This window comes from Sinocyclocheilus rhinocerous, unplaced genomic scaffold (genome assembly GCF_001515625.1).
Source record: "Sinocyclocheilus rhinocerous isolate Xijiao unplaced genomic scaffold, SAMN03320098_v1.1 scaffold282, whole genome shotgun sequence".
Taxonomy (NCBI): domain Eukaryota; kingdom Metazoa; phylum Chordata; class Actinopteri; order Cypriniformes; family Cyprinidae; genus Sinocyclocheilus; species Sinocyclocheilus rhinocerous.
The window spans coordinates 99,137-112,344 of record NW_015626046.1 but is presented as its reverse complement, the minus strand read 5'-3'; the positions used below and the strand labels follow the sequence as shown (position 1 = coordinate 112,344).

The window sequence follows — 13,208 nt, the reverse complement described above, 5'->3', positions numbered from 1 at the left end:
GAATTTGAGCACTGTGTGCTCAGGCGCTGCCGCAGCCGTTCTCGGCACCGTCAAAATATATGTCCGGCCTCGAACACATCGGCCAAACAGAAAAACTTATCGGCCGATGCCGATGTTTGAAAAATGGCAGATATCGGCCTATCTGAAACATACAGGAATCTCTATAATCTTGTTAAAATTGATTTCATAAAATTGGTATCGAAAAAAGTATCGTTCAGGAACCGGTATCGAAGTCAAGGTATCGGTATCGAAAAATTTTGAACGATACCCAGCCCTACTAACAGCATGTGAATGAAATACAAACATCACTTTTTCTCTGAGGATTAAACCAGACATCACCATCTCCTAGCATCCGCTCTACACCTGTGTACATCCTCCGCCACCACAACAGCAAACTGTGAGTGAATCATTAAATTCACATATATAATCCAAGTGATGCAGCTGAACAACACAGAAAAACTGCAAGCACTAGATGGATGCCCAACCTTTTCATACAAGGAGAAAAAGAGCAGTTGGGGGAAGTGTCTGAGAGACACACGACTCGAGCGGTAAACAGGAAACGGATGAGATAATGATGCAAATGAAGATTGGCGGGCATTATACAGGCCTACCCTTTCTCTCTGCCCTCTCTCTTTAATATACAGGAGATCTTTATGTACTTGCAGCAGCCCAAGTGGCAGTGAAGGATGGAGGCACAGGTTGCATAACACAGCTGTCTCTCATGTAAACAGCATGTTCTCTGAAGTTATGAGCATGTGCTCTATTCATGTCCCCGTGTGAGGCTGTATTTGCATATTGATAGGCTCCTTTTAATTTCCATCCTTGCTTTATGGTTCCAAACGGGCTGTTGCTTTTTGAAAGACCAAAGAATATAGGTTTGCAGAGAGACAAACATCACATAACAGCGCTGACAGGTCGTCAATGAGATTATAACAACAGTTAAAGGGACAGTTCACCCAAAAATAAGAATTAATTCCAGGCCTGTACTGTATGGGAAAAAAAATTCTCAGCATACCAAAATATCTTCTTTTATTTTTCACAGAAGAAACATGAGGGTGAGTAAATTATGACATTTAAATTTTTGGGTAAATTCTCCCTTTAACACAAAAATGAACATTCTCTTATTATTTACTCTGTTAATATTTAATATCTATTCGTTCTGAACCCAAATGCTGTTATTTTTTTCCCCATATACCAACATTTCATAATGATCAAGCTCCAAAAACACTAAGAAAGTGGTCCATATGACTCAAACGCAATATTCCAAGCCTTTTGTCATTATATGGAGAAAAAAAGTTGTATAAAGGCTTCTATGTCACAAGGAACATAAGAATAAATAATTTTTGAGTGAACCATTCCTTTAAGCTTGAACTGGTAACCTTAATTTAATATACAAGCTTTAGTCTATTATATAAAGTAAATGCATTCTGGAACACAGCCTGTATTCATTATTAATGAGAAAACTGTGGCGGGTCTTCAAGACAGCCCACATGAGGGCTGTGCCAAGCTCTACCTAAACATTTATCATCAAGGAGGAACTTTAGACCTCATTAGAGTCTAACTGAATTGATTTCTACTGCGCATGCTGCCAAACGATTGCCAGTGTCAAGGAAATCCAATCAACACAGTCACAAGAATGAAAAAGAACAGCCTTCTGACTCCCAAATATCCATCGTAAATCTTCCAGACAGGAGCGTCCACAGACACACTGCCAAGTTCCTACACATGCTCTCCGCCAAACCAGGATGCTGTGGCGGTAATTAAACACCTTGATCGCCTAGTGCTTCATCACACCCAGCGTCTCTCTCGCTCTAGTCATGGGTTTTCACCGTACGTTGTTCTGAAGTCTGACCAAGCCCACACTAAACCCAAAATTTACAATGCACTGATCTCAAATCAACATAACAGTGCACCTAAAAATACAAATTGCCATAATTTGCTCATCCTTGTGTCTTTCAAAGCCAGTAAGACTTTCCTTCTTCTGTGAAACACAGCTGTCAAACAAGGAATCGTTCACACAAAAATGAAAATTTGCTGAACATTTACTCACTCTCAAGCCATCCAAGATGTAGATGAGTTTGTTTCTTTATCAGAATAGATTTGGTGAAATGTATCATTACATCACTTGCTCACCAATGGATCCTCTGCAGTGGGTGCTGTCAGAATGGGAGTCCAAACAGCTGATAAAAACATCACAATACGTTTAGAACAGTTTTGGACTGTTTCCGCTTGTAAACACTGCTTTGTCTGTGCATATTTCTCTCTTTCCACTGAAGAAAGCAATATTATGGACAGAGAACATTGTATTTTAGCCGGAAGCAATGGTTTAAAGCTTAAAAACGTCTTAAGGATGGGTTTGTTTATTACAAACACACAGCTTCACAAGACATTAATTGATGGACTGGAGTTGTGTGGATTACTTGTGGATTATTGTGATGTTTTAATCAGCTGTTTGGACTTTCATTCTGACGGCACCCATTCACTGCAGAGGATCCATTGGTGAGCAAGTGATATAATGCTGAATTTATCCAAATCTGTTCAAATGAAGAAACAAACTAATTTACATATTGGATGGCCTGAAGGTAAGTACATCTTCAGCAAATTTTCATTTTTGGCTGATCTATTCCTTTAAATTTTAGCCTGAATTAAAATTTTAGTTACTTTTTAATATTTAGTTAAACATTAGTCTACATATAAACCTGTCAATTGACTTTATAAAGCTTGGAAAAACAGCACACAAATTATATGGAATGCTTTTAGGGTGCTTTTTTTGAGCTTGACAGTCTTTGGTGCCCATCGACTTCTATTGTTTTCTGTAAATATTCTTCTCCTTTGGTGTTCCACAGCAGAAAGAAAGTCATACTGGTTTGGAAAAACATGAAAGAGAGAGTAAACAATGACAACATTTTCAGTTTTGGATGAACTATCCGTTTAAGCAAATAGATTTAGGCAACAGACGAAACTCTAAAGCTAAAAGACACCACAAACAAATTTGTTTGGTTGGTGGTTTAATGAATGCAATCATCCCATCTCTTAACATGCCGAAATCATAAAATTTCCCTTGTCACAACTCTTTGTGGTGATTTACAATGAACTTTAGCTCCACGTCACTGCATTTCAACCGATGACTTGTCTTAATCAATGTTGACTGAGTAAGCATCAACACAGACCAGTGCTTTCCCAAGAAGTCGAGCCATAAGCTTGAACAAAGTGAGCATGTTTGTTAGTTAGTTAGTCTCTAGAAGAACCGGCAGGTCCACTGCTTTTAAACAAACCACTGAGCAAACAGTAACCAGATCACCAACATTACGACTGAAAGATCTTCTGTAGACTGTACAAAAGCATGTTTCTTGCTACCTGAAATATTCACGAGGGGACAAGGAGTTTCAGGTCATGTCTTTGTTGGATACGAATGAGAAATAATGATGCAAGCGCAACAAAAGAAGATGCATATGGCTGTCAACTGAAACGGATATTGATGATGAGCACATCACAATGGCAGATAAATGAAATTATACCCTGGAAAGGAGCTGTACTCCCAGTGGAATAGTGCTGGGTGGGTGGAAATGGTTAGCGAGGAGGGGCTCCCCCCACCAAAAAAAAACAAAAACCGTGAACCCCTTTTTGGCAACATGAGATGAGGGACAATAGCAGTTTGTCAGATGCAGTGTGTTGCTGATGCTGATCTTGTAACTAATGGCAACAACAGCATCAATACAACCAACTCAGTCAGTAGGAGGAAAGTGGAGGCAGTTGAAATGGTCTGCGGTGGAAAACCAATAAACACTGAGGCTGATTGTGAAGGGTTTAATACAGAAATACAACTTACCACCATCCCTATCTCCAGCTTAGGCGGGAGGGACCAGCAGGGCTCCGTGTTTGGATCAGGATGCGTTTCCAAAGTTCCTTCCCACATCAACGCTTTCCCTTACATCCTGGTTTCATTTTGCAATAGTGTATTAATAGTCTGGATCGTGCAGAGGCACTAACGTTACCAGACGCCAAAGACTGAATGCCGTTAGAGCGGAGAACCCCCAATAGAGAGCAAAAAGAGGAAGAGAAGGAGGAAGAAAGGTTCAGCGCGCCCTCAAGCAACTCCAGAAATCCCGCTCAGATACATACTGTCACCACTGTGACATCCAAAAACAATTTACTCAGCGAGGAGACTCAAATCAAGCAGATTCTCCTCCACAGCGGAATCGTCCCAGCGTGTTCTCCCGCCCATCTCGTCTCTCTGCTCGCTAGGAGAACTGAGGGGGTTCTTCGCCGCTCTCAAAACAACTTGCGGGTGGACTCACTTTACATCGACGCGGTCGAGGACACTTTTTACGCGATATATCGACGTGTTACAAAATATCTAGAACTTAATAGACTTATCTACTTCCGTCTGATGTGTTAGCAGCACTGTTTGCGGTGTAAAGTTCTAAAGATATCCAAACGGTTTTCCCCTCTTTTTCAGAATGGAGTGTTCCACGGAGGTGGCCCGTTGGACAAAAGGAAGCCTGGAGCGCGACGTTGATCAATGGGCGGAGGCGCGAAATCGTCATCCAGTAGAATTAAAAGGAAATTAACCTGAATACGAGTTTTAAAATTATGAGACCCTAATTTTTAACCAACATTTTTGTGGTTTATGTTGTTAAGACAAACACTGGGTTTATGGACTATTTTGGCATGTAAGATGATAGTATTACGATACTACCATATTCTTTTAAGTAGCTTGCTAGTTTTTAAGTAGTACCATAAAATACCATAGCACATAAATATGGTAATTAGTCTCTACTATGGTATGTATCAAAAATACCCCCCCCCAAAAATACCTTGGTATTCTTTAATGTACTTTGAAGTATCTTAGTACATGAATGGTAATCAAACATTCTATATCAAGGTACATATGGAAACAAAGTTCCCATACATTTTTATAGTCAGTACTAAAGTGCACCTCAAAGTACTATAATATTCCATGGTATTTCAAGATACTTCTAACAAGACATAACATGTACCATAGTATTCTTTAAAGTATCACAGGGTTCCTGGGAAATACTGTAGTACATGAATAAGGTAACTACACAAACAATTATGAGAAACTACACAACCAAATATGAAACGTTAACAGATTGACAATGAAATGACTTTTATAAACAAACAAATTAATAAATGTGAAAGCATGAACAGAGACGGTATACACATAACAAGGATATTTTTAAACAGGCTCCTGAAAACATTTAGATATCATTAAACTTAAAATAAAAAGCTGTCCTAATTTTGACTAAGAATTCAAAACTCACATGTGGCTCTATGGTGCATTTTCTCTTGGCGTTGTGATGTGTGTATATTCTCAGTTGTTTGTCAGACAGGCTGATGCACAAGCCATTTCTGCTTTTTCACACCAGCTTTAGGAAATGAGTCTTTTAGAAACACATGCAAGTGGGCGTGTGTGGTTAGGAGAAAAATCATTTAGTTAGCTACCACCAGTAACTATGACAGCTTTTTTCCAAATAATTCATAAATGGTATTTTTATGTGTTTACATTAGAGTTATGTATTATTAACATTCGCAAGAGATTCTAAAAAATATACACCACTCAGGACAAAATAATTTTGTGAAGCCACCTGGTGGTTGTTTTTAGAATAATCAGTTGAAGCAGTCAATGTTTTGAATTGAAATGAGTTAAAGGCAGAGTGAGGGATTTTTCAAAAATGCTTTAAAAACTGATTCGGGTGGGTTGCGTACGTATATGTGGGGCGGAGCTATCAAAATAGGGGCAAGACCCTTTTGGGGTAGGGGCGTGTTAGTTTTGGTGATTTCAAATATAAACATTGGCTACCAGAAATCCCTCACTCTGCCTTTAAATAAAACAGATAAGAATTTAAACTAAAGGAATGCCTCAGTTTATTGAAAAGATTTGCCTTTTTATACATATTACTTAAAACATCCAACTTATACAGCAACAAATGTAACTCCCTTCCTGAACTTTAAAGGCAGAGTGAGGGATTTTTCAAAAATGCTTTAAAAACCGATTCGGGTAGAATCGCAAAACAAACTTGTAGCCAATCAGCAATAAGGGGCGTGTCTACTCGTGATGTGGAGGAGAGCGCGTTCAGTGCATGGGACGGACATTAGCCGAGCCAGCGACAGAAAGATAGAGATGGCGGATAAAAAACAAAAGAGGAAAACGTCTGCGGAACGATAAGGCAAGAAGTAGGACCCGTGTAAATATCGGATCAGCTTTCCAGCGCTGGAGAGAACTCAAGGAGCGGAGGCCTGCGATCGGACGCCGAGGTTGCTATGTTTCTTCTCAGTAGGTGAGTAACACCGTGTCTACAACAGCTAAAGTCTGCCTACACTGGACGCGATCAAACGACCGTTGAAAACCATTTGAAATTTGTGTCAGCACGTCATAAATAGAACCCGGCAGCAGTTTTCTGTCGGGGATTTGTTGCGCCGTGCCGCTCACGTCCGTAGACACGGTGTAACATTGGTTTTGCTTTGTTTCACAGAACTAATCGTTGCCTGGGTTGCGTACGTATATGTGGGGCGGAGCTATCAAAATAGGGGCAAGACCCTTTTGGGGTAGGGGCGTGTTTGTTTTGGTGATTTCAAATATAAACATTGGCTACCAGAAATCCCTCACTCTGCCTTTAAAGTTAGTTGCTTCTGAGAGCTTTGAAAAAAAACAAAATTGAGGAAGAAAACAAAACCAACATTTTCAACATCCAAACCAGTTTCATTACCACACTTTGTGTTTAAAAATCTCTCGACAAGTGAAAGAATTTGCATGATTTTTCAGCATGCAGAGAGAGGGAGAGGTCTGTGTGCAATAATACACTTGGAAATAAATGTAGATTTATTAGTAATAAGGGCCATATAAGAAGCTGACGCTTGTTTATTTGCAACTATTGCAGGAGTGTGAGTGACTCCTACTCTGTTATATACAGTAGGTGCTGGGTGACACACACAGATCAAGTCCACAGTTTCAGAACAGATGAATTATCTCAGTCCCAACTTCTTTTTGTCCTTCTGTTTCTTACGCACGACCTCCAGATTGCGATCTTTCCATGAACTCTTTCTCAGTTTGATGGGTCTGCTGCCCACGTACCTCCCTAAAATCAAAGACAAATGAATGTGTTTAGAGCATGATGACCATAAAAAAAAAATCATTTTGATACAGTATCATCTCAAAATAAAGCTAATATATATATATATATACACAAAAGCATTTTTTTGCATTCTATATTTTTGTCAAATAAAATGTTAAAAACACACTGACATTCAAAAGTTTGTATTTTTTGATGTTTTTGAAAGTTTCTTATGCTCAGCAAGGCTGCATTTATTTGATCCAAAATACAATAAAAACAGTACTATTATGAAATTATTTGTGAAAACTATTTTCTATTCGTATATATATATTCAAATGTAATTTATTCCTGTGATGCAAAGCTGAATTTTTAGCAGTCATTATTCCGCAGTATTACATGATCCTGAAGAAATCATTCTAATATTCTGATTTGGTGCTTAAGAAACACTTTTATTATTATCAATGTTGAAAACAGTTGTGCTGCTTAATATTTTTTGTGAAACCGTGATACATTTTGTTCTCTCGGGATTCTTTGATCAATACAAAATTCAAAAGAACAGCATTTATTTGGAATAGAAATCGTTTGTAACATTAGTAATGTTTTTACTGACACTTTTGACCCATTTAATGCATCTTTGCTGAATAAAAGTATTCATTTAAAACATAAAATTACCAACAAAAAAAATGAACATCTGAACAGTATGTATATGCTAATTTAATGAACTGTATTTTTATGTATTGATCTAAACAGCCATTCATTATTATCCTCATTAACTCACCGTTCATTTCTCTCATGGCGCGCACATAATCATTGGGATCTTTAAAGCTCACGAAGCCGTAACCCTTCGTTTTCCCAGTGCGTTTGTCTCGAACAACCTTCGCCTTCAGGAAGGATGGATAACGGCTAAACGCTCTCGCCAGAATGTCATCATTCACCTCATTCCCCAGATCGCCACAAAATATCCGGAAATCATCTAAGAAACCAAGAACGGTGACAATTTCATTTCTATATGTGCTTGGCTCCTTTTTAAAGAAAAGTAAACTTTTTATGAAATTTACTAAATGTCTGCAAACCTGATTCCCACTCTAATAGGCTGGTGTCCTCCCATGAGACACCTGCTGCTACCCGGATGCATTTCTTCACCTTTTCCTGTTTCCCTTTCTTCTTATCTTCTGTGCTAGTATCAGCAGGCTATGCACATGTGAATAAAAAATAATTAGAACAAAATTCATATCAAGAATTCCTATAAAGAGCTTTCATTTTTAAATGAACTTTCTTTATCCAGTGTTGTAACTGTTAAAAAAAACGATTAAAAATAATTTTCATTAATAAGGCTGAAATAAAGTAGAATATAAATATAAGGTGCAGGAATTAAACCTAAATGAAACTTAAATGAAAATTTGAAATGCTGCTTTGGCAAGTCTGAATTTGAGTTGAAGTGCTAAAACTATGAAAACTAAAATAAATTAAAGTTAAATATAAATACTTAAAGGCACAATATGTAATTAGAGGGCGCGTATTCAAAATAAAGAAAGAGACAAAGGCGTAGTTTGATGACGCTGTGACTGAGTGTGCAATCATGGGAGTTGTCGTCTTCATCCCCACAGCCGATGCAATCCGACGGGACTTGGGCAGAAATTATGTTCATGGATGAGCTAATGATTTATTAACGTAGTAGAATGAAGCAGGGTGAGGCTGAAAGCCGTCGAAGCGAAACGAGGCCGCTGAACGAGCGCAACACACGGCTCGAAAGCAGCGGAGCTTTTATTATGCCACAGTCGACCGCTTCCGCCTACTAAACAAAACCGGAAATCGAGGGGTTATGACGTCATTGGCAGGCGACACAATGACACAATAGACACGGTCTGTGTCACTAGTTAAAATTGCTTATTTCTCTGGATTTAAACATTCTTGGAAACATTTGGGATAATGTAAGCACACAAGTCAGCAAAATATAGAACACTGTTCTAGTGGTTTTTAGATATTTTAATAAAAAAAATCTTACATATTGTGTCTTTAAATTAAAATGGAAAAAAGAACAAACAAAGCGAAAATATAAAATACAAGCCAATTTTAAATAGTAATAAATATTATAATAGTATTAAAATGACTAAAACAACCCTGTTTTTATTTTTTCCTCCAAGAGCTGTTTTATATTCTTTCATTATGCAAAATGTGTAATTTTTGTAATGTGTAATTTCTGCATCATTAAGATACTGCATCAGATATTGCTATCCAATGGAATGAATTTAGGGCAGGACTATCTCTTTGTCTAAACAGGGAATGTGTTTGAAAATTGTTGCTCATTATGATACATTTCTGTTTGGTGCCACTAGCTGTGCAGAACATAACCTTTTATAACATGTTAAAATATATGTTAAAATAAGTTTAAAATTTCATTTTGAATCATATTAAACCTCCACATGTGTAGGCTCAGGCTCCGGCTTGCTCGGCCCGATTACGCTGTCATCGGTGACCGCCTCCTTCTTTAAGTCCAGCAGCCCAGCTGCCATGACTGTGGCCTGCTGCTCCGCCACCAATGCTGACAACTCCTCCTGAGAAAAAGATGGAGAGAAAAGATTTATACGATCAGGAACACATTACAACGGAAGCACAAGACGCTTAAAGGGGACATGATGAACTGAGAAATCAAATTTTCCTTGATGTTTTGACAGGGTTAGGGTTGATGTTAAGAGGTCATTGTACTATAATAACATCCGGTAAGTTTCAGCTCAAAACTTCCTGGTTAGTGCAAAAACAGCTTTTATTGAAACAAAGATCAGAAAATGACTCATTTCAGATTTGATCACATTATGACATCATAGTGTGACGAAAGCCCGCCTCTGCAGAATCAGATCAACGCCTACTTCTACATCGCTTGAAGCATTAGTGAGATGAGAAGAAGAGAAGAGCAATACAGAATAACGGTACGGTACGCTTGGAACCCCAACCGAGGTGGTACTAAAAAAAGTACCAGGTACCAGGTACTGTACCCAGTGGAAAACCCCCCAAAAGTGAACCGTACCGAGCCGTACCGTGCCGTACCATGCAGTGGAAAAGCGCCATATATGACCTTCCAAAGGATCCTAATCCTAGGAAAGTGCTAATTTATTTTCCACTATGTGGATGTCTCAGTAGAGCATTATTTGTTTGTCTGGTACATTTCACTGTGGATTCTTAGGTAAATCAGTCATAGTTTCGGCGCATGCTTTGCAAACAGACTTTTACTGTAAGAAATGGACCTGACAGTAATACCACAACATGTAAGTAACCGTATTAATTCTAATGCCTAATCTGCGATCAGTGTTTTCTGATATGTAATGATTCGTGTACAGTCAGATGCTCTTTGTCTCAAATTAATTTATTGCTGTTTATGCGTCAGTAAATCGAGCCAGTGACTTAACGGTCGCCTAGACATTGCTTCTCTCAGTTACTTAAATTGTGATTAAATTATATACAGAAAGTGATCAAAGAACACTCCCTTTATAATTGCTGGAGATGTCAATCACACAGCACAAATTTATATAAATCAGAGGGCTAAAATCAGAATAGAAAATGTCCTTTTATTTCAAAATTATGACCATTTTTGATGTAAACATCATACTAACATTACAATTGCACCTCAGGAAACATTATCAAATAATTAAAAAATGCAGTTCATTACCCCTTTAAAATTTTGCACAAACACACGATAGTTTTTATTATTTTTATTCATATTTTATATATTTAATCATGTGGTGCTTTGATAATAACTGTCAAAATGGATGTAATGGAAATGGTGAACAGGTCATACAAAACGTTGATACTTTACCATGCGGGCTTGTTTCTGGCTCTTGAGGTCAGTTCTCTTAGGCGCAGGAGGTGCTGTGTAAACAGTGGGGGCCGCCTGTATAACACTGGGACTGATCTTCGGAGGGTCTTGAGCCATGGGCCGCGGTGGTGCCGAAGTCATAGGGTTCATGCTTCCAACCTGCCAATAATTGAGAAAAAAATTTAAGATACAGACGTGACAGTTTTTACAGTACAAGGCAACCTTGAAATGATTACAATACTCTGACAGCTGACTACAATTCAGAAAATACCCACTGGCGGCATGGGTCCCATGGGTGGTCCAACTGGAGCCATTGGGGGCTGAGGGGGTCCTGACATAGGAGGAGCCATCATCATGGGTGGAGGAGGTGGAGGTCTGGGAAGAGGAGGTGCTATCATGCCCTGAGGATGTGGACCACGCATCATTGGCATTCTCTGACCTCCTGGGGGGACATTAAAATATGCATAATAATATTTTAGGCTTTATAATGATATGTAAAATGTATTTGAAAAATACTGAAGAAATATTTAAAATATGCGTTATGTATGCATTTTTATAAATAAATATTTATAAATATATATAGATGAATATATATTTAAGCTTTTAAAAAAAAAACTCAATTTATTTGTTTCCACATAAACAGAATACATCATAGAATGACAGATACCATTGATTCATATTATACATATATAATATAATAATGTAACCATTAATACATAAATGATCAAAAGTATTGAAGAATATATATGAATGAATCTGATTACCTGGTCTCTGTAAGACGTGCGGAACAAATGCTGGACGCATCATTGGAGGAGGCGCTACTGCCGGTATAGCTACAGATAAATTTCAGATGATTGTCAGCTGATTTCGATTTAGAATTTTGTCTTGAAGTGTGTGATGAAAAAAGGATTTATATAGATGTACCAGGACCAACAAATGTAGGTGGCGGACCAACTAAAGTGGCAGCTCTTGCCTCCAAACTCTGCTGGATCTACAAAAAGAAAAAAATTTAAAAATAAAAACAATAAACAAGCTTGTAATATAAACAATTGATGAATGCTTTAAGCAATATACTGTATATTTATTTTTTATTTAAAACTGGATTTTGGGATTCTGGGGAGAAAAATCTAATCTTTTTTAAATAGATTTAAAAAAATTTAATTAAACTTTTTACTTAAGTTAATTGTAATGACATGTAAAAATTTGTAATTAAAAAAATAAGTAAACCAGAATAATTAGCAAATTATAAAATAATGCAAAATAAAAGCATTTTCTCTAATAGTCTCAGATGTTTGGATCCCAGCTTATAAAAATGTAAAATATTAGGGATATTTTTTGAGTTAGAAATAATACCTCTCTGTAGGTGTTTGTACCAATGATGGGCCTGATGATGGATACACCTGGCATTGCCAGAGCGACTGGCACAGCTTCAATCACTGTAGGTGCCACAGGTCCTCCCAACACCTCCTGCTCGAACCTACAGGAGAAGCAACAACATCAGCATGCATACAGTCAGATACATCCAATTCTACACACTCCAAACACTACAACACTGCCCTGAGAGCAATATCACGCTGCAAATAAACAGCTGGAATTGAACATAAGTGAACTGTGAAGAACTCACAGCGCCATCTCTGCCTCCATCTCCTTCAGGCGCTCCTCTCCAGATTTTAACGCCATACTGAGAGTCTTCTGCAAAAAATAAACAAACAAACCTCAGCATATAATTCAATGGCTGTGCCTCAAATCACAGCAAGCTGTACCTTTTATGTCCAAAAATACTGCACACTCCTATGATGCTTAAAAAGACGCAAACCCATGCATGCTGCACGCCCTTGAAATTCAGCTCACTACGTTTTGAGACACAACCAATCTATCTACAGTACAGAAAATAAATAAGAACAGAGTTCAGGAAGCATAAATAAAACAAAGAGATTCCGTCTGTGTTAAACCGAGCTTAACTGTCTAGTTTACAGTAATAAATACTGTCTGAATCGGTTAATTTTTAGTAAACTATCGAGAAATAATGTTCAGATGCCACATGATTCTTTTGAATCCAGACTAGGGCTGCACGATAAATCGCATGCGATATTTAACGCGCATCTTGTCAGAAAGCCGGTTCTGTAATCAGCGGTAAATCTCCATCACCTGCGGGCTTTCACATTGAGCAGCATTAACTACACAGAGCCGTTGTTCACAGACGAGCTGCGCAAAACCACGTTCATATTCGCGCGATTTTTTGCGCAGCTTGTCATATATTAAATTAAATTATTTAAATAACTGAAAAGATACTTTAAAAATGAAACTAAAACTGCCAGCAG

At 38.0% G+C, this 13,208-nt stretch overlaps 2 protein-coding genes across 8 annotated transcripts in view; both read right to left on the bottom strand.

Annotated features, from left to right (window-relative positions):
* Positions 1-5,629, bottom strand: part of LOC107709693 (rho GTPase-activating protein 33-like) — a 75,162-nt gene extending 69,533 nt beyond the window's left edge. The window contains exon 1 of the mRNA XM_016514282.1: positions 5,286-5,629. Within this exon, the coding sequence (XP_016369768.1) occupies positions 5,286-5,304 (19 nt within the window). The 5' untranslated portion in view covers positions 5,305-5,629. The remainder of the gene's footprint in view (positions 1-5,285) is intronic.
* Positions 5,630-6,618: 989 nt separating this feature from the next.
* LOC107709618 (RNA-binding protein 42) overlaps positions 6,619-13,208 on the bottom strand; it is a 7,456-nt gene continuing 866 nt past the window's right edge. For 3 of the 7 annotated variants that reach the window (XM_016514190.1, XM_016514181.1, XM_016514153.1), the window contains exons 2-11: positions 12,512-12,579; positions 12,241-12,364; positions 11,812-11,878; positions 11,652-11,720; positions 11,163-11,329; positions 10,888-11,046; positions 9,494-9,631; positions 8,150-8,267; positions 7,855-8,049; positions 6,619-7,100 (exon numbers count right to left, since the gene is read on the bottom strand). In XM_016514190.1, coding sequence (XP_016369676.1) covers positions 6,988-7,100; positions 7,855-8,049; positions 8,150-8,267; positions 9,494-9,631; positions 10,888-11,046; positions 11,163-11,329; positions 11,652-11,720; positions 11,812-11,878; positions 12,241-12,364; positions 12,512-12,567 — 1,206 coding nt within the window. In that variant the 5' untranslated portion in view covers positions 12,568-12,579 and the 3' untranslated portion in view covers positions 6,619-6,987. The other 4 variants (XM_016514199.1, XM_016514172.1, XM_016514208.1 and 1 more) reach the window with 4 other exon arrangements.